At 37.3% G+C, this 22,044-nt stretch overlaps 1 protein-coding gene across 8 annotated transcripts in view; it reads left to right on the top strand.

The window, feature by feature from the left end:
* DACH2 (dachshund family transcription factor 2) overlaps nucleotides 1-22,044 on the top strand; it is a 289,478-nt gene that overhangs the window by 232,908 nt on the left and 34,526 nt on the right. For 7 of the 8 annotated variants that reach the window (XM_083797536.1, XM_083797535.1, XM_083797538.1 and 4 more), the window contains 2 exons: nucleotides 5,580-5,715; nucleotides 7,556-7,636. In XM_083797536.1, the coding sequence (XP_083653662.1) occupies nucleotides 5,580-5,715; nucleotides 7,556-7,636 (217 nt within the window). Of the gene's footprint in view, nucleotides 1-5,579; nucleotides 5,716-7,555; nucleotides 7,637-16,628; nucleotides 17,437-22,044 lie in introns of those variants that run through there. The other variant, XM_083797539.1, reaches the window with a different exon arrangement.

The raw sequence follows: 22,044 nt of genomic DNA, 5'->3' as shown, positions 1-22,044 counted from the left end.
TTCCTTCCTCTCAGTTTCATTAGTGAGATCTGAATTCCAGCTCTCCTGCCACTGCAGAAGAAGCACCTCAATTAAATACGAAATATCAAGATAAATGTCTGAATAAAATATCCAGGACTCAGACAAACTTCCAAAACCTGCTTGTCAGCAGCGAAATGCCATTAAATCCTCTAGGAACTCATTAATAGATTAACATTTGGAACAGTAATTACAGCTACATTAGCACTAAGAATAAAGAAAAATAATGGAAAATCTAGTAGCATCATTCCTCTAAATTCTTGACACAAAATGAAGATCAATACCATAAAAAAATCAGAGGTAAGGAATTAAGGTCAAGATGATAATGTCAAAAATAGGTAAGCTGTTCATATATATTTCTAATAAAACTAGTGTGGATAAAACCGTTATGTAGTGTTTCATATTATTCGTGTGGAATACCACCTCACGGGGTTAGAAGAGGAATATTGAGGTGAAATCAAGGATGTATCTAGAAATTGGATGAGTGGATGACTTCAGTGCTGTTAACCTAAATCACAACTAAAATTAACAATGTCAGGCTTTGTAGCTACATTTTCTAAGCTAAAGCAAGACACTGTTCTTTAGTAAGACAGAAATATATTACCCTTCAAAAGGATTAAATACTGCAAAAGTCTTTTTTGAGAATTTATGGTACAGCTCTGTAAAGGGAAGAGAAAAGATAAGATGAAGTAGGTACTATAGTTAGATAAATAGGTGAGATCTTGAGAAATGTTTTCATTTTTCATAAAATTCTCACAATCTGTAAATTATATATATATAATTCATTACATTATAACATGGATTATGAATCTTGCAGATTTATAAAATATGAAGAAATTCAAATGGAGAAAATATTACTTTATTTAGGAATACTTCTCTATTACTGTAAGTGTACTTACTGCAGAACCAAGCTGCACTGCAGTGTGCCAGTGGGAACTGAGCTATTTCAAGAAGAAAAAAATAAAATATATGAAAAGTAACAAGGTTGTAAAATATATAAATGACAAATAAAATGAAGTCATCAATGTGTAAAAAATGTTAAGGTTTTAGATTTGCAATTTTCCTATTTAAATGCCCTCATTGATTTGTTACAAATACTGTTAACCCTGTGTTTGGAAAATGGTGAGGACATTATCACTTGTGTTCTCATTTGTAATAAAATAGATTAACTTGCTGTGAAATTTTAACTAGGCTGAGACACAACAGTAGCTACCTAATGAACCAGAGCACATTGCTGTTAAGTAGCTAAATAGATGCATACTGATTACAGGACTGAAAAATGGATCTGTTTACTTGCAAAAAAAGAGTCTGTTCATAGTGTTATTCATTATAGTAGAGGAAATTCTGCATTACATTTCCACACAAACATTTAGAAATAGTTTCTCTATCCACATGCAGTCTTACATGACGGTACTCTATCCTTATTTGTAGTACATAAAATATAGGGAAAATTTCAGCTCCTTTGTTATCTATAGGGAAAGGTACATCTTCCCTGTATATGTAAATTTTTGTAACCAGAAAGACGTTAGATGACATAATCAAGTAATTCTCTTAGAAAATGATTCACTGTGTGATTAAGAATGACATTATTATTTGACACATTTATTTCTGCCTGAACATTTCAAACTAAGACCCTGAGTTTGAAGGCAAATTACTTGAAGAAGAGATTATTTTATAGCAAGAAACAATAGGAAGTACAGTTACCAGAAGGAGCTTGAATACTTTGCTTTTCCAAATCATCAGCTTTTGAATTACTCAAATAACTCCCATTTAAGGTGACATATATGTCTGTTTGTGTGATATCTAAGTGTTAATTCATCGTCATATTTGTTCATAGTTGTTGTGTGTTTTTTTTTTTTTTTGCAGAACAGTTGGCATGTCCTCTCCTTGGCTATTCATTTTCTTCGTTGCAATAGACAATGAAGTTTACTTAAACTATGCACTCTTCTGTAAAATTAATCATTTCAAAATTGTATCTAATTGTAAATTGAGTACTCGTTGTGATAAAAAGGGAATAAGTAGTGCCAAAGAGAACTGTTAAAACTAAAATCCAGACAAATAGCATTACAGTCAGAGTGGTAGCCTGTTAGCTGTAACCTATTATTTACACAAAGCTATTATTTACACGAATGTAAAAGACAGTATATATAAGCTCAGGGTTGTACAGAATCATAGAATGGTTTGGGTTGGAAGGGACCTTAAAGACCACCCAGTTCCAACCCCCCTGCCATGGGCAGGGACACCTCCCACTGGTCCGGGCTGCCCAAGGCCCCAGCCAGCCTGGCCTTGAACACTTCCAGGGATGGGGCACCCACAGCTTCTCTGGGCAGTCTGCTCCAGTGCCTCACCACCCTCGTAGTAAAGAATTTCTGTCTAATGTTTAATCTAAATCTGCCCTCTTAGTTTAAAACCATTACCTATCGCTACACGCCCTGATAAAGCGTCCCTCCCCATCTTTCTTGTAGGCCCCTCTTAAGTATAGGAAGGCTGCTATAAGGTCTCCTGAGCCTTTTCTACTCTAGGCTGAACAACCCCAATTCCCTCACCACGTCATCGTAGGAGAGGTAATCCAGCCCTCTTGCTGTTTTTGTGACCCTCCTCTGGACTCACTCCAACAGCTACATGTCCTTTTACGCTCAGGGTCCTAGAGCTGAGGACAGCGTTCCAGGTAGCATCTCACAAGAGCAGAGGAGAGGCAGACAGTCACCCTCTTCAACCTACTGGCTGCACTTCTTTTGATGGACAGCCTTGGATATGGCTGGCTTTATGGGCTGCAAGCACCCGTTGCCATCTCACAATGAGATTTTCATCCGCCAACACCCCCAAGTCCTCCTTGGGGCTGCTCTCAATCCACTCATCACCCAGCCTGTACTAGTGCTTGAGATTGCCCCCACCCAGATGCAGGACCTTGCACTTAGCCTTGCCAAACTTCATGACGTTTGCACAGGCCCACCTCTTAAGCCTGTCAAGATCCCTCTGGATGCCATTCCTTCCCTCCAGAGTGTCGACTGCACCACACAGCTTGGTGTTGTCAGCAAACTTGCTGAGGATGCACTCAATACCACTGTCCGTGTCACCAACAAACAACTTAAATAGTATCAGTCTCAATACCGACTCCTGAGGGCTCCTGACCACTTGTCACAGGTCTCCACCTGAACATCGAGCTGTCGACTGCAACTCTTTGAATGCAACCATCCAGCCAATTCCTAATCCACTGAGTGGTCCATCCATCAAATCCGTCTCTTCAATTTAGAGACAAGGAAGTTGTGTAGGACAGCGTCAAATGCCTGCACAAGATGAAGTAGATGACAACAGTTGCATATATATTATTATTCATATATATAGAAGAATATTTTTGGGGTGACCCTATAAATGTGGTTTACTAAACAGGCCATCCCCAGAATAAGTTGCAACTCTTTTATTCTTCTGCTCCTCTCAGCAATCTTTAAAATCAGTCTTTTGAGACCAAGAAGAAAACAATGGCCATTTGAAGATCAGTAGCTTAAACTTTTTTTTCCCCAGAATTTGAGAATTTCTTTAAAATCATTCATTTTTAAAAACTTGAAGATCTTCTGGCTCAACATAGTAGATTCATTTTTTAAAACTTACTAACCGTTTTTAATTATCATTAAAAAAATACTGCAATTAAAAGTCTTCCTGTAAGATTTATTAGTTATTGTGTGTTCATTAAATAACAGATAATTGAAGAATCCATTGAGGATTAACAGCTATGTAATAGATACACATCTGTTACATGATTTTGAGGCTCAGTTGTTATTTAATGTACAATAACTATCCTATTAAAGACACATTCGATGCTACGTTTTTGGCTGGTGTGATTGGAATAGACAAATACAACCCCTTGCTATTAGGAGGATCTGTTCTCATATTCCCTGTGCATCATTCTCAAATGAGTCTGTAAATATGAAGATGGGTGTGTTTTAGAGAGATGGCTTTAATGAGTAACAGGATATTCTTAAAATGTTGATCTTACTGCAAGTGTTATTAATGAATTTCTTAGATAAGTTATTAGCAGAAGCTATTATGCTAGCTATTTATAATGGACAAACTATTAGAATCTAGTGGTCTGTTCCTAAAGCTGTATTATTGATTTAGCATAGTCTAGCAAAAACTGCACTAAAAATTTGGATGCTGTTGAGCTTATTTTCAAAAACACATGGAAAATTGCCACCAAGTAGGCAGAACACAGACTTCTTAATGAAAAATCTTTTGAGAGTAGGTTAGAAAGGAAGAAAATTTGCAAGATTCCTTGGAGACAACTTCCCCAGATTACCCTGTAGTTGTGATTTTTAATGAGGTGGAGACAGAGCATCTCCCTTTAAAAAAAAAAGGGGGGGGGGGGAGGAATATTTCAGTCCTGTGTTTCCACAGGTTTCTACAGGGAACAGCTGACTGCCCTGGATGAGGAGATGAGGGCAACTGCAAAGATGCAGTTTCTGGACTTCTGTAAATTAAACATCTACTTGTTAGTGTCTCTCCAGTGGAACTATAACTTTAAGGACTTTATTAGCTGTAACAGAGGATTTAAAACATAGAGAAGAGGTTTTAAAATAAAAGTACGTAGAGCACCCCTGGCCATGATCTGCCCCTTTTAGAAAATTCTCATTTTTTTTGTTGGTCCTGGGAACAGGAATGAAGGGGACTAGAGTTTTGAATCAATTCAGAAGAATAATGCATGAGGAATCACTGGGTTGGAAAGGATCTCAAGTGATCATATAATCAATCACATTTCTCAAGACAAGATGAATTATTGCTTGTCTAACCTGTTACTAAAGATTTTTCCTGGTGGAAATTCCATATCTCCATGCAATCTGCAAGTTTAGATACACAGATCTGAAGAATTTCATTTTGCTAAATTTTACAATTTCTTACCTCTTTTTTCTCCTTTCCCTAAAGTACTAGGTATATTTAAATTAGAAGTTAATCTCAGGGTTTTGTGTGCAAATATGCGCATAAGCATTTGCAAGCACAGTCTTATTTTTGTTAGCCAGTGATGCTTTCCATCCAAAAGTGAATTTGTCTTATCAGTACCACAACTTTTAAAATTGGTCTACATGCTACCCTGAGAAGACGATGTAATGTTTCAGGCACAGAAGTAGTTTTTCTTTTCTTACAAATTTGACGGTGTTTTGTGCCAGTTAGTCCAAATCTGAACTGTTTATTTGAAATGTAACTCATACATGCCGATTTTAATGTCTGTACATAAAAATTAGTTTATACAAACTGCATGTAAAAACATGCTTTATATTCCTATGTGTGAAAAAGTTAGAAAATAAAGATTTATCAAGGAAAAAAAAAGGTGTTAAGTGCTGTGTCATGACACTAAGGATGAAAAACTGTGCCTAGATGCATTGCATGTAGGAGACTCCATTGCTTTTGAGTATGGAAGGCTGTACCGCCCTTTTGATGTGAATTCTGTGCACTGTTTATCTTGGAAAGACTATTTGCTATTGCTATTTTAGCCACTTTCATTTTCTGATTTAACTTCACTGATGCTCATTAATCACATTGCACAGACCTTGTCTTATTTCTGTTTCAAGGAAAGGATTCAAGACAGCCCTTCTCCAGCTCCGTCTCTAGAAGACAGTCAGCGGCCTGGGAGCCACGCTTCCTCCCATCAGAGCAGCAGCGTGTCCAGCTCACCCTCCCAGCTGGACAACACCCCAGACAGAATTGGTTAGTGCTTTGCAGCCTCACACCCCTTGACAACTACTGACCTTAAGAATTTTATCAGGTTTTTGAAGCAAATATTTATTTACTGGGAATCTCAGGAAAGACCTCGCTTTATTAAAAAAACAAAGGACCAACCAAACGCTCCCCCTCCAATAGCCAGAAAGTTCATTGCTACAGTTTGTTTAATTAGGTTCATCACTATGCAGAGACCAGCCCCTCAGACTCATTCTGTGCCTGTATCCGTCTATGCACAGAAGATACTGCCCCTTCTTTGGTATGACTGACTAAATCTTGTATGCTGGCATGAGAAAGTGCCTCAGAAAGCACCTGGAGTTGTAAAAGAACAAGAAATGTTTTAATGTGAATGCGTGTCAGAAAACTCTCAGATTATATAATGAGTTTTCCACTCCAAAAACCTCCTCTTGCCCAGATGTTTCCTCATTGCAATGAAGGTGAGACCTTTTGATTTTTTTGGGTCTCTCAACAACAGTTTTCACAGTCTGTGCATTATTGATCTTGTGTTTAAAATGCAGATTTGGATTGGAGGAAGTTTGGATCCTATTCTTGGTGCTTCCAGGAGGGATCTAGGGCAAGTCAGTTAACATCTTTTCATGTCAGTGTATGTCAACACTGTTGTCTTCACAGTGACTGCTGCCCATGCAGGCATTGCTAAGCTAGATGTAAACTGCAAAAACAGTGCAGCTCATGGAAGTCATTGTAGTCTTCTCTCCCATCAAATAACTACTCAGCTGCTTGCCGAGATTTGGGAATTTTGACTGTGGTCCATGATACAGCACCATTGCACTACATAGCACAGGTGGCAATACACAAAAACTAGTGAATAGAAACTGAGCTATTTTCCTTAACATCTGCATACCCAGGGCAAGGACTAGAAAGTAGATTCCCTTCAGCTTTCATACATTTAAAATAGGGCTAGAAATAAACAGGACAAGAAATGTAACTTCCCTTAGCAACAATGAAAAATGGGACTTTTTTACCTTATTGTAGCTTTTGAAAGCTACTGTAACTTGCTATATTAAAAGTAGCAGAACATACTGCAATCTTCTGAGCTCCAGAAATAGTGCTAAAAGTTTTTTTAAAGAAAGCTAGATTTTATGTTGAACCACACATTTCTCTGTATTGAAGTCTAATGCTTATTGTTATAGAGATATGTACATATACTTCATATGTATATGTGGCTTTTTTTACTCTTACAATTTTTGCAATTTTTTAAAAAGTCTCCTTACTGGAATGACTTTAAATTCTGTAATTGCAGAAAAGGAAATGTTTTAATCAAATAAGAACAAAGAAAATAAGCATCCTGAAATCATTAACTTAATGTCTCCTTGATTTTGAAAATTTTAAGTGGGGAAACTTTTAGCACCATGGAGTATGTTTTTTTTTCAGTTCATCTGTGGGTTACTATCTCTGTATCTGTATTTCTTTATTAAGCTTGCTGCTTTATAGGTACTTGCTAAAACCTAAATTCTTTGTTTTACTAAATGCATTTTTCCCCACAATTATTTCTGAGAAGTACTTTTCTAAATTGTTAATTTGAACATTTTATAAGAAATCAGATTCCTCACAGTAATAATTTTAGTTCCGTCCTGGTATCTTTCTTTAATCAACTTGAGCAAATTTGCTTTTGCTATATGTTTGGCTCTAACTGCTGAATTAGGAGATTTATGGACAGTGAAAATGGTCAGTTGCTTTAGAAATTACGCAGTATAAATAAATGCTAAAACATCAAACTATTGAGAAAAAGGTATAATTTAATATTTTCCTCTTTTCTGACATTTCTTTACTGACAGTGTTATATAGCTGTGCACTCTGATTTTTTTAGCTATGTTGACCAACAGCAGGGAAGGAGAACTCATTGATCAAGAAACTGGGACAAGCCTAAAAAAAATGCAAAAGGAGAAAGGTAAAATTAAACTGTTTTCCGTCTCAGGCATTTAATTGCACTTACATGTTGTATTCCTTTCTCTAGTATTCTGCATATGCAATGATATAATACCATAAATCTAAGAAACCTACATGCCTAATTGCAATGAATAACGTATCCGGTGAATTTAGATCACATTCTTCTTAGGAAGTGTTAACAATCATATCTTTGCTTCCCTCTATTTATACCATATGGGAGTAATACCTTGCTGGTCTTTTGACTCAATTATTTATGAAGTCCCTAGCAACTATTTGATTAGTCACACAGTGTTGTTTCTTTTCCTCCAGTGGATGTGTGTGCAGGCTGCTCTAACGCTGGTACATAGGTGAGGGAAATATTAGACATTTTTCACGTCTAATAATATTACATCAGCTCACAAATGAGAGGCAGCAAGGGAAGAGGTGAAACTTGACCTATAGAGTTTGTCCAGTAGGCAGGGAAGTGCCTTCCCTGCTCATTTCTCCTTGCAGTGATTGTTGGGAGCTGGTGAAAATGAGTATGTTGGTGTACGCAGGTAAGCCCTGGGGAGGTGTCACTGTCACAGACAGAGATGTGGCATCTGCAGCTGCATGTAGAAGAGGAAGAAGGCATTTTGTTTCCTTAGAAATACAAAAAAATAAATCAATCATATTAGTAGACAAAGCTTATTCTGACAGTACATACAGAGGGCACCATACAAACTGAGTGTCTGCAAAAACAAGATGACGTATAGCTGAAGAAATGAAAGAAAGCTGAAGGTAAGTGTGAAGTGAATACTAGAAAATACGCTTCAAAAGCATATACCAAAGAAGATACTAAGATTTTAAGGCAAAAGATGGGAAAAAAAAGTAAGAGAAGTGTCCGAAAGAGGAGACAACATAAGCTAAATGTAGTTATAAGTTTACTGAAAATAGGAATATTTTATCATAAATGAAATTGCAAACTGATTTTTATTTTGGCTGAGGGAATTTTAGAGTATCTAATAAAATCAGACAAACTCAAATCCTTAGGCCTATGTAAATGATTGCACTCTCTGTGTTTATTTTCTGAGCAAACTTATATGCAATTTACTGTAACTATAAGCAGTTGTATGAGCTACTCAAAAAAAAGAATTTGAAGGCTCCATGTGCACTGTGGTTCCAGAGTTCTAAAAAATTATTTGGGCGTATTCATGAAAAGGGTGACCATCTTATTGGGCATCTTATGACTGGATTATCATGGGACATATGCTGGAATTTTAAAAGCATCAACAGCATATATCCATCTATAGCGTATATCCAACAATTTCAAGCTGAGTTCACATTAAGCATTGAGGTAGACCTATATTTCATCTCCTTTAGGAGCCTCTGGTTTATAGGATGCAAGCACCCTGTAATGATGGACTGCGCCAGTAAGGCACAGTCAGTATTCTGCTTCTGAAAATCCCCAGCCTGTCAACCCATACAAGTTGTTATTATTCCTCTGTGGTTTTTATCAGTCCAAAATACATTCTTTGTTCCTAATAGTAGTAGTATTCTCGTCTGTATAATCATTTTGGGCTCTGTTGCCCCACATATGTGTTGAACAATTTTCATTCTCAGATGTAGACAGTCACTGAAGAGTGTGATGTCTGCTGGGTTGCTCAGCAGAAAATATTCATATGATTTGAACACAGAACAAGCTTTGTTTTTCAAAACCTGCCATTACTTTTACTAAGGCAAAATATATTTACCATGGAAAAGATTTTCAAAGTTATTAAGAAGGAATGTAGTTAAAATAAAAGTATCAACATTTATTAAGTATGACAAGTAAGCGGTTTATACAACCATGGCAAACATATGTTTTCACATCTGCTTTGAGTAATATCATCATGATTTTAAAAATGATTTATAGCTCTGCAGGCCATAAAATGCCAGCTTTGCTGTAAGTTGGAAGTTTTCAAACAACAAAGAAATTATTGAAGGTGTATATTGAGAATGTTTTTGTTACGCACCTTGTTATATCTTTACATATCTGAGCACTTTGTAACAATTAAGATAGCAACAAATGAAAATGAATTAACTAAAATTTCACAGTAGTACTACTCATGTGAAAGTGTAGCATGAAGAGCAATAAAACTTAGTGTGTTGTAAGCAAATACTGTGACCTCAGGACACACAGTTTTGTTTTCCATCTCCCATTGAAAGTGATCTCAGCATCATACCAAAATGTGTCAGTTTGTTCTCATCAAAGTAATTTCACGATAATCAGGGCAGAAGAGCATATAGCTTAATGGTTTTTCTAAAAAAAAAGACAGTTAATATGAAGTTATTCCAGTTATACTGAGCTGTTTGCATATGTTGAAGGGACAAAATTTACAGAATTAATGGCTGTCTCAGTGCAGAGGGGTTAGAGGCTGGTTACAGACCATACGTTTAAGCTTGTTGAAGGAGCAATGCCATTAAATCTCAATTACTCCACATCCTTTCATCATCTTTTTAGGAAGTACAGTCAGGCTCAATATTAGAAGACAATTAAATCAAACATCTTTATAGGTCAGCCGTTTTATATTTTATACAAAATATTTTATATTATTATATTCTGGGCAAACATCTTTAACCAGTATGGTGCACAAGCATTCTGCCTGTACATCCGTGTCAGGGTGCGAGTGAAAACCATATGAAAGGTAATGTGTACTTTACTTTAAAATTGCTAATGAAAGGAAACAGAGTTCGAAAATCCCCCACAAAACATAGCCCCAAACGTTCACAGAGACTTAAACACAAGTTCTTCCTGTTTGTGCTTACCTGCTATTTCTGTTTTTAAACACTAGCATTTTAGCTGCACAATTGCACAGTAACTAAAATTTTAAATTTGCCTGCTTCAGTATTTATCATGGAAAAAAATCTCTATTGTATGGGAAAGGATTTTGTTAGACATAGGCTTTATGGAAATATACGAATGAGATCCTGTATTAGCCAGAAAAGTCTTCAGCCATACCTGCCAGTGGCATTTAATTGCAAGTACGATTATTGCACGTGACTGTATGGCAAAAAATATTTCAAACTCCTCATATAGGCTGGAATAATAAAAGACACTAGCATAACTCTTACCATAGTGGAAGTCAATGGGAGGGATTGTGATGTCTTCAATGGGAACAGAGTTTGGCCAGAGCCTGGTATTTTGAACAATAGCTCCCCCAGCTAATAACTGGTCATTATTCCAGACAGGAGTGGTATATACTGCCAGGCTGCGCGAGTGTTGTGCCTCCTGGGCCAGTGGCATGCCCTGACCCTGGTGAGATGCAGGCATATGCCAGCCCTGCCCCTCTGCTGTGAGTTTAGCAGGAGGCAAGCGGGACCTAAGGGCCCCCGGGGAACCAAGACATGCTTTAACGGGGCCTTTACATGGATGTCTGGGGAGCTGGAGCTGCACCCCACCTTAACTGAACCAGAGTAAAAATTGGTGGGAAAATTTCATAAGTGACTAGTTTCTTCAGACTTTGAAATAAATAATTGATAAATTATTTGTATTTGATAAATTGATAAATAAATAATTGAATTGAAATAAATAAATAAATGAAATATTCCAAGGTCACATCTTTTACATTAAGTTTATAGTGGTTGTTGTAAGTAAATAAATTTACTACATTTTCAAAATCAATTTAACAATGCCATTTGTCTGGAGTAAAATACCTGTTTTGTAATTATCTTGGCATACGGACCAAGACAGTTTTTTACATTGATATATAATTTATTAATATGTCTTATTTATTAAATTTCTATGGCTTTAATATATTACTGTCTAAACACTATGGTGAGCCTAGGTAAATATGCTGAAATATGAAATTCTCTTTACTCAGAAGGCTTCGGACCAAATTTTTTTTTAGCAATTTGTATAAGCTCATGGCATAAAATGGATAAATAAGAACGAAATGAGACAGATACGTGGTATTTCATAGAATCATAGAATGGCTTGGGTTGGAAGGGACCTTAAAGATCACCTAGTTCCAGCACCCCTGCCATAGGCAGGGACACCACCCACTAGATCAGGTTGCCCAGGGCCTCATCTAACCTGGTCTTGAAAGTTTGCTAAAGTTTGATTCTCTCCGAAGTCAGGATGTCTCTCCAGGTTAACCACTTCCACTTTTCCTTGAATGCTGTGAATTTAGTTTTCTATATGTCCATCTTATTGAGCTATAGCAGATTTGAAAGGCATAAAAGTGGAAGGGGGGGAAATTGCTGAATGGCACCTAGTGGCTTTTGGATTGGGCCCAGTAATCTTTTCCTTAGAGTTAATGCTCACATTAAAACTGACCCTTTGAATTCTCTGGTTCGTAATACCTCTGATGCAAAGTCATTAACCTGAAAACTGCAATTGATGACATTCTTAATCGACATGACTTATTTAATAAGTTTGCCTTCAGTCCTCATTAAGAGCAGTAAGATACAAAAAATATGCATCCTGAAAGATTGCTGAGAGGTTTTCTTATGTTACAGAGATCCTAGAGATCTGTGGGAATGTACTGATGCAGGCTCAGCCTCCAGCTGCCTGTGCTCTGACCCTGCCATAGGTACCAAACCTGCTCCTGAGCAATTGTGTTTGTGCATTTGTGCGCACAAGTGTGTAACCGTGTGTACGTGTGGGGAAGGAATAGGTTCTTCTCAGCGTGAATTCATCCAGTAAGTAGTCTTAGACTGTCACCGCTTGAAATTTTGGCTTGCACGAACAGTACATGTTACTGAAAAACATGTCATTTCTAGCAAGGACAACAAAGACTGTGTGATCAAACACTTGTTCACTAGGAAACTGCTTAGAAGCCAGCAATTGCTGCTTTCAGTACAGGTTTCTCTTATAAAAAAAAAAGAAAATTTTGGCATGTTTCATGCATTTGATTTAAGCCAAAGTAAGTGATACAAACTGATACAAATTTAAATTAATAACAAAAATTACTGTTTATTGTGACAGATTTGCAATATTTGTGTCTGAGAATGAGCTTCAAGATACTCAAAGAAACTGCACTGTGTAAAAAATAGGTTTAATTTCTAAGGGTTACTGGTTGTGAGCTAAGTTTTAGAGTTTGCCATGTTACCCATAGAGATAAGTTGTATTTGGTTGAAGTACTGAGTGACGCAGTCACAGCCATGGTCCTGGCTCCAGAGCCTTTCTTTCAGTCAAGAACAGAAAGGACCCAAACCACTCTGGATTATGACAGCGATGCGTGCTCCTGCTGTCGGAGAGCAAACCCAGCCTTTATAGCACTGGCGGACTTCTGTTAGTAGCTTTTTTCACATTATCTGCTTTACGTTGGAAATGAAGCAGTATACCTGAAAGAGTGGACCACTACAGTAATAAGCAATCAATATAATAGGAGCCAGGTTAAGTTTCACAGAGACATCTTGGGAATAAATTTAGCACACTGAAGGCAGCTGTGAGATTGGCTGTTGGTGTTTTTAAGTATCTCATCAATGCTCCGTCGACACACCTGTGCCCAGTATTAGGCCAGCCTTTGTAGCTTCTGCTAGATGGACCAGACTTCTAGGAGTTTGAGACATCACTCTTATCTCGGTAACTGTATTTTGCCTGAATACCTGTTAAAAGTCAGCCCCTCAGTATCTCAGTCACGTTTGAAACTAGGAGTTGGATTCCTAAGTCATATCGGAATTTTGTTAATTTGTGACATGTTTGCAATACTTTGTCCTATCAATGAATATGTTAAAATACATAATTTTCCCCAAAAGTATGATTGCGAGTACACAGACTCACTTATAATTTTATTTTTTTTAAATCCGCTGGAAGTTTGAAATTCAAAGCAAGTGGGCACTAAGCTAAAAAGGCAGTGACTAATCCAATACAAGAATCTCCAGGCATGCTCCTTCAGTCATGCTGGACCATTGCATGTTGCTCAGAAAATACCAACTGATTTATTTTCTTCTTTTATTTTGTAGTCAGTGTGACAGTAGTTTCCAAGGCAGATTTTTCATCTAGTTTACAGAATATGACAGGATATACAAATAGTTTAATAAATAAAATTCTGCTTCCAGTTGTATTTTGAGATGTTCTAATCTATAAAACATTGTATAGTTTTGAATCTGTCTATTTTAACCATCACCTGGACTGCAATATTTTGATAGCTAGATCTGGCTTGTGTGAATTTGCTTACATATCCCATGGCTTATTTGCGTGAGGGCTGTCAGTGGAAGGATGTATGGCTGTAAGATTTTTAATGACAGTTCAGTGGAGTGCTTCTTCTGGTGTGGTTGAAGATGCCTTTTTGATGTAGGGTATGTTGGAGGAAGGAACATCCCTGGTGGCTGGCTGAGCTGGAGCAGAAAATGGAATGTGTGTGCGTACACATGTATTCACAGAGGTCAGAAAATACGGATTGCTCAGAAAATAACATGTAAACTCTACACCTGTAACCTTTGGAGACGTATAATTGCTGTCAATTAAGAGATTGGAGTGTATTTATTATTGTTCTGTTGTTTTTTGTTCATCTTAAAATCTAGAAAGGGTTTGCAATGAAGGTGCCCTCCAGGCAAAAGCATGGCGAAATTCACATATTAAAGGAGGAGTCACTAGAATTGCTGTTTGACTTTTGACATTACTGTTACTTAGCCTAGGGCATTGCAGGCAGAAGAGATTTAGATGGAAAGGAGAACTGTGAAATTACTCTATAAAAAAGTGTATTTTCACTGATTTTTCTTTAAACTGGCATATTTTAAGGAAAGCGTAGTGTTGTTGCAAAATGAAAACACAAAAACAGTAATAAGAACAATAATAATAATCCCATAGTGCCTTAATTCCTTTATTTCTTTGTACAAAGCTTCTTGATACGAAAAAAAAAAAACAATATTCAAAAACTATTCAGTGAGTTAGTGAGAAGGTTTTATTGTTTCAGGAACTAATTAGTTACTAATCTCTCTATATACACACATTGAAATCTCAGCAGAAAAGAAGTTTGGCACTTCTAGGTTATGGTCTTATTTATAATAAGAATTATCTTATATACTAGATAATTTTTCAGCACCCTATTTTAGGATTCGTATTTTGTAAGCGTCACCGCCTGTATAGCATATATTAAGTATAATACAAATCAGGCTGGAGTTTTAATTTTGCAGAACTAGCAGCTCATGTATCATCAATCCCGGAAAAAGCTGCAGTTAAATGGTCCCCAGTATCTGAAAAGCACAATTATCATTCTGTAATAGTCGTAGCTAAATTAACAGTGGCTTTTGTGTTTTTTTGTTTGTTTGTTCTTTTTTCAGCAGTGAGAGCTAACCTGCGTAGATATGTGGGCTAACAAATGTTGGTGATAGGTAACTGAAGTCTCAAGGTTAGACATCCGTATTTTTTCTAGATTTCTTCATGTCAGTGTTCTCGGCATGGGTAGCACACAGTGTCTCGTGCGCTGCAGGAGCGGCGACATAGCTGGGTGGGGGCCTTCTCTTTTGTATCCTGGTTGACTTGAGTGCAGTTGTGTTCTGATGCTCAAAGGTATAGGTGGAAGCTGTTGAGGAACTGGCTTCTTTTCTTCGTGACTCTACAAAACCATCTGTTCCCATTTCCTCATAAGAAAGTTTACAGCTTCAAGGACTGTCATTTATTCCCATATCTTCCTTCTCATCTGAAAAGGAAAAACTCATCCCTCTGTATACAGAACTATCCATCAAAATCTCATTTTAGTATACAGGGGTTTTATGCAGAGAGAATGAGAACTCAGAAAAACAATGCAGTTAGTTTCAAATACAGTATAGATAACTTGCTTTCTTAATAAAGTTTACAGATGGAAATAAAGATATAGAAAAATATACAAACAGAGATCATCAGGTTCATAACAGACTCTACAGCATCCTCCACGGGCTACTGCAGCTTTCCTTTAAAAAAAAATAAAGAAAAAGATTTAAGTGTCTCAAAGAAGGTGATCTGGGCATTTTATATCTCAGCCCTCAGAGAAGCAGGTTCATTGGTAGTGCCCACCGTGCACCATGTACCCTAAAGAAATTACCCCAAGCAAAAGAACTGCGGTAGTGCAGCCTGGCTGAGCACAGTGTGCTCCTGGAGGAAATAATACATCAGAAATTGGCTATGCCTCGGTGGGAGCCTGATTGCTAGTATGGCTAACCTGCTTCTAGCATGCAGACTATCTCACGTCTTTTTATATGACCCTGCATTGTATAATATTTACACATCCAGGCTGATAGGTAGCTGGAGCATAATTTAGAACGTTTGCATCACTAAAATGGGACTGTTATCTAAAAAGAAAGATTATAACAGAAGAAACCCAGAATGCAAAATAATAAATATTAAACCTTGTTTTCCAGGCTGTTGAATCAATTTATAGTAATATATAAGTGAGCAGGAAAGTAACAGCATCTGGTAGCAATAAATGTTTCCTTTCCTGAGTTACCAAATTAGTTATGGGAAGGTGATTAGAAATAAAATACAATGATTTCTGATAGCAATAGGTAACAGTGCACGGGCTTTGAGATAAGAACTTGACAAATGTGTAAAATAAATGCAAAACTGGTTTTGAAAAGGGGTGAGATTACCATTTTCTATGTTGTGTGCCAAGATTTGTGCGTTTCAAATGTTAGCAGTTGGCTTCTTTTCAAAACTGATAAATAATGATGTTTGTTGCGGAAACAATTATCCTAAAAATAATTTAAAAGGATTGTATCCCCTTTTTGTTTGCCTATAAAGTCCACATTCAATTTATATATAGACAGAAAGAGCTCCACTTGCATCTATAAAACAGTTCTTAAATCAGTCTAAATTATTGATGTGCACAAAGAACTCTTTCCGCTTTTGTTTGAAGTTTTATTTCTGCGGCGTTGTGCTTTCTAATTGTACTTTCAACTACTATGACATCTGTTATAGTTGTTTCAAAAACTTTTCAATAGTTTTCTTTTTTAATGATAGACAGGCTTTTCAAAGACAAACTGTCTTCATTTTGAGCAAGAAAAATAATTAGTTGAAAAAAGATCACTAATTTGGCCGGGGAACTCACCGTTTTACTTCTTCTTTTTGCAAGTGGCTGTTTTATATGATTCCAGCACCTACTCAACAGAAAGCTGGCCAAGAAGAATTCATCTCTGCAGCAACTCAGAAACCACAGAGCATCAGCATATGTCCTTTGCTTCCCCGAGGAAATCCAGGACTTTATTCTACCAAAAAGAGTACCGAGACAGTACTTCACAAACTGATAGTCTCTGTATGTCTAACAGATGGAAAACTGAGCTACTATTCCAAGCAGCTATGCCAAACAATATAGGAAAAAAGCTCAGCAATCAGAGATGAGATTAATTCTTAAAAGTCTGCTTAGAAATACTTTTTAATATTGCTAGTGATATGAATATTTGATGCAGCAGTAAATTCATTTCTAATGATGTAAGACATAACTGCAATCTTATTTCTGGTGTAGAAATACAGGAGATGTTTAAATTATCCCAAATTAGGAAAGCACAGTATATGGATATTTTCTTGTCTTTTTTACAAAAGAGAGTATTTTTCCACTTAAGATAGAATAGGCTTTTAGCTTTGAAAAATTTAAGTCCAGGACTCTGGTCCAGTTACAGTACACCATGACTAACCTTTAAATTAGAAGTTGCCTAGAATTCATATAATAATTAATACAACGCTAGGAGATTTAATTGACCACAAGATTAAACTATTAAGGAAAAAATTTCATCCTAATTGAGAATTGAACCCCTACCCTCTATTCATTGAGTGTCTGCTCTGCCACTTGAGTTGTGAATTGGGGGTTAATTGACTGTCTAGAATCTCCCAAAGCGCAATTATTTCATATAATGGTGCTAACACAGACTGTAGTAAGGTGATTTTTAACGGCATCCTTTTTTCCCTTGGATTTAGAGAGATTTCAAGAGAACTGTAAGAAGAGATGCTGGATGTAGGGGAAGGAAGAAAGATGTAATCAAAAAAGGAGTTGGGGTTTCCTTTCAAGTGCCAATTGATAAAGATCAAAAACCAGAAAGAGGTATTGATGTGGATTCACACTTAGAAGGAGACCTCACCAATTTTTGGTTAATAGATTCCCTAATCCCTGTATCCTGTAGGTCACACTCAAATCCTAGCACTGTTGCACATTCCTCTTAAGATTCAACAGTACTCACCTGTGGTAAGATCTCACATTGTTCTGACTTGGGTTGTGGGTTTTGAACTCCACTGAACGCATCTTGGTTTCTTGGACTGATGATTAATTAGTTTTAGTCCATGAACCATGTTTTGCTCTCCAGTTTAAATATTTATGGCTACACTCCTGTGATGACAGTGTCGCACTCCATGGGACAGAAGACAGTGTAGAGGCAGGGATTTCCCCAGTGACACAAAATCACCTATTGCTCTCAGCCGTTTTAATCTTGGCAGCTGTGACACTGATGACATATTAGAGGATAAGAGGTGTGTCTGCAGTGCTTGGTTCAAGCACAAGTCCTGGATCAAAAGGGAGACTGTTGGAGGGTTACTAGTAGCTTAACACAACCTGGAATATGCTTGGGCTGGACCAGCATTCATCTGCTGCAGCATGGGGGAGCTCTGAAAAAACCAGCACAACACTGACCCTTCCTCCTCCCACTGCACTTCGGGATTAGCACCACAGTTTGTTATTCCTATGCAATTAACGCATCCATATTTTGAAAAACTAGTGCTTCTGAGCCTGTGCATCAGAACCAAATGAGTATCTTAAATCTTACGTTGGTTTAAGCAGTGGCCGTAATGTATGGTATGAAATCTCTTCAGTTTTTTTTTCCTCTCTGTACTACTGTCTTATTGTATACACTTTTTATTCTCCCTGTCCCCTATTTGATTTTTTCAGTATGTAATTTTGCTGCATATTTAATTGACTTCTCTTTTTCAACATTTGTGGAATATAAATTCATCGATGAAAATACAAATTTGTGGCAAAATTATTATTCCCAACTCAAGTTTTTATAAAGACTTAGGAATAACCTGTAAGTAATCTTAAATAAACTGCAATCAAAATCATAAAAAGAAGGGGCTAGGTATGCTTGCATTTTTTTACGTTTTGTATTTATTTGCCTACATGGTAATTAATAAAATTCATAGTAGATTTCTCTGCTTCATTAGTGCAAATTTGCAGAACTTTTCTAATTATTATTCTCCTTTGAAGAATAAGTAATAGAGATAATATCAAAACTTTATAACTAAATGAAGAGTTAGTTATGGATACAGTTAGGCAGTTTTATTTTTAAGTACATTCCATTTTTTTTAAGTGTTTTGATAAAAGTTCTGTCTCTATAAATACTCGAAGCAATTACTGTCAGTACAGGAGAAGAATTCAGGAGAAACATTTTTTGTGTGGAATTATTGAAGATAAAAGGAAATGCAGAAAAGTTTATGGCTTAAACTTTGCATTTTGAAATTGAATTGAAAATCTCATGGGAATGAAGGACTGACTGTGTAGGTAATTCGTGCTTAAAAATACGTAAAATCATTGTATGCTGAGCAAAGTCTGGCAAGTCTGGAAAGGAATAGTACCCCATAGCATTAAGGGTGCTCAGAAATAGAAACAATTTAAATATGTTTTTTAAACATATTCTTTAAATATAGTGCTATTTGAACACATTAACATCAAAGAGGGGATTTTGCAATGTTCCTGATAGTTCACTAGGCTTATAGTAGGCAACGAATCATAGCCATATGTTGCTCCGGACTGGTATACAGAGGAAAGTTGTGCTTTGCAAGTGTAGGAGTCCCCAGAGAACAGAGATCACCCCAGCTCATCCAGTACCCCTTGTGCTTGCACGCGAGGTTGCAGAGATGCCACGCGCAGGTCAGCTAAGGTAGACAGGACTCGCTTCTACTATAGCTCCTTGTTGCAGGGTGATGCCTTGCATTCACAGTTTAACTTCTTTTTCGCATAAAAACATATGTGCGTTTTGCTTACTTTTGCATTCTGCTGAAATCCCGACCACCAACCAGTGTATGATCACAGATCTGTAGGTTTCTACTAAACGAAGCGGAAAGCGGTGCAGCTGATCTCTCAGAAGGGCAAGAAGACACAAGCGTGAAAAGAGAGCTCAGACAGTGCCGGTGACTGCTACACGTGCATTGAGGCATTGTTATTTTTAAGGTGACTTGCAGATAAACACACACACTTTGTAACCTGCTTTATCAGCAAAGGAGACGTGTTTGTGCTACAGTAATATCAGTAACATAATCTCTTAGATTCTCTGGTTTTGCTGGAGGTGTGTTAAAAAGCTGAAAGTGTGGAGAGCTGGCATAGCACAGACTGTCTTCAGCTTGAGAAACAGTCTTTGAGACTAAAAAGGGTTTTCTTCTTGCTCGTAAAATAGATATGACAAATAGGAAAGAAAAAGGGATTTACAGTGTGATTCACATTCAAGTTAGGTTTTTTAGTCGCTCATTCTCATCTGGTCATTAAAATCCGAAAGTAAAGACAGAGGAAAGAAGTTCTGCTATTTCTAACATAAAAATAGGATTGAGTTTTCTGCAGTGTGAGGAAAGAGTTGTCCCAGGCCCCATGTTAACAGACTAGACTACAAAAAGCCACTGCCACCTGATAGGACAGTGCTGTGGTGAAGAAACAGCATAAGAAAGAACAGCCTCCCCATTGCTTCTGCCTTTGGAATGAAAAACCTGGGCATGTTCACAGTATGAACTAAGTGACAAGAGCAGTATTTTACACTCTGAGTGTGATCTCTTTAGTGTTCTCACCTAGCTCGAACATTTCCCCTTTAAATATAATTCTATCCCACAGTTTTCTCCACCTGCTGTTTTCTAGGATTTGCACGTCCCCAGTCTACAAATACCATCATTCTTCAGTTACATTCTCTAGCCATGTTTTACACCGACAATTCAAGCTCCATCCAGCACCCAGCTTGCTTTCCTTCCTGCGTGCCTGCCTTATTCTTTCCTTCTTCTCTCTCTCTCTTTCTGTGTTTTGTCACAGAAAACAAAAAAATCCGTAATCTTGACGCAGAAATTTCCAAGGTCGGCAACCTGTTTGTCTGTTTTGTTTGGTTGGTTGGTTGTGTTTTTTTTAATAAGTACCATGTTTCAAGAAAAAAATTAACTTGTCTTTTTTTTTTTTTTTTAATTAATACGACATCCCAAGGGAAAAAAAGATCACCGCTAATGACTTCCATGTAACCTAGATAAGTGTAATCAGCCTTCTGTGATGTCACTGCCTGCTCTTGGGTCAAAACAAAAATTTCAGAAGGCATCACATAACATGGCTATGTCAGAAACAGGAACTTTTGCTCTCAGTAATGTTGATTTTTTTCCAGTGTAGACCTGCAGATCCCAGGGCTGCTGTACATCCAATTGTTTCCATTCCTTGACTTGCTGTTTGTTGACCATTTTTAAAGCTGCACATTCAAGTCCAGCATGTAACCAAAGGTGGTGTAACATAACCGCTGTTGAAGGATTTAGTCCTGGCCTTCCAAGCCACTCAGGGTAGATCCGTGCTGCCTCCTTTTGTCAGGTAGTTTATTCGTAATTGCAGTGGAAAATCATACCTGGTACAAAGCCCCCTGGTAAAGCCCGGTCAGCTCTAAGAGCAGAGGACACTGAATCCTTTGGGGAGAGCTTGACCCTGCCTCAAGGTTTCCTGTGTCATGGTGGAAACTGTGGATCAAATTTTCTTCTCATGGACATTTGAAGTAATTGCTTGGAGTAAGTGGAAGCCCCTGTATTATTGCCCAGCGAGATCAGAAGCTGTACATTGTAGGTATTCAGCATTGCTCAAGGAGTACTTTAAATTATGTTGTAATTACCATCAATTCATTTCCCTTTGGAAACTTGCCTCTAGATGGACATGGTCTGGCAAGCTTCTCAGTCAGTTAACAAGCAAATAAAAATCCCAACAGCCCCTCCCCGTGCTGCCATAAAGAGGTCTGGGCTGAAAGTAACGCGGAGCTGTGGAAAGCAGTCGTTCTGCTTCGAGCATGCCCTTGCGTGCAGCATTAGCCTTCACCTTCCTTTCGCTGTTACTGGAGGAAGTAACTGATAGTGATCGACATGATTTCCTGGGCATAGTACATTCAGATTTTTATTATGATATTACAAGGACGTATGTTTGTGGAAAGAACAGATATATATATATATGTTTATCCTTAGAATATAAACTCTGGAGAAATGGTATATTACCTGCATGAAGCTGAAAATATGGAAAATACGGGTGACTTAGTGGTCGGGAACTGGGCTCAGCTTTGCTTACAAATCAGCTTGATGATGAGGCTGCAAAAGTTATATTTTCTCTGCTTTCACATAGTGAATTTATTAGCTTCTTGAAATTGATTTTGGATGCCTTTCATTTGCCATTGGGCTGAAGTCAAAAGCAAAACGATGATATACCACATTTTGCTCACTCATCTTTTTATTGCCCAACTATTGTTATTGAGTAAAAGACATTCAGCGTGTTTCCCAAAGGAGACAGAAAGCACATT

The sequence above is a fragment of the Anser anser genome (assembly GCF_964211835.1).
Source record: "Anser anser genome assembly, chromosome: 13".
Classification (NCBI taxonomy): Eukaryota; Metazoa; Chordata; class Aves; order Anseriformes; family Anatidae; genus Anser; species Anser anser.
Note: the sequence above shows the minus strand (reverse complement) of the source record. Positions and strands in the feature narration are given on the sequence as shown.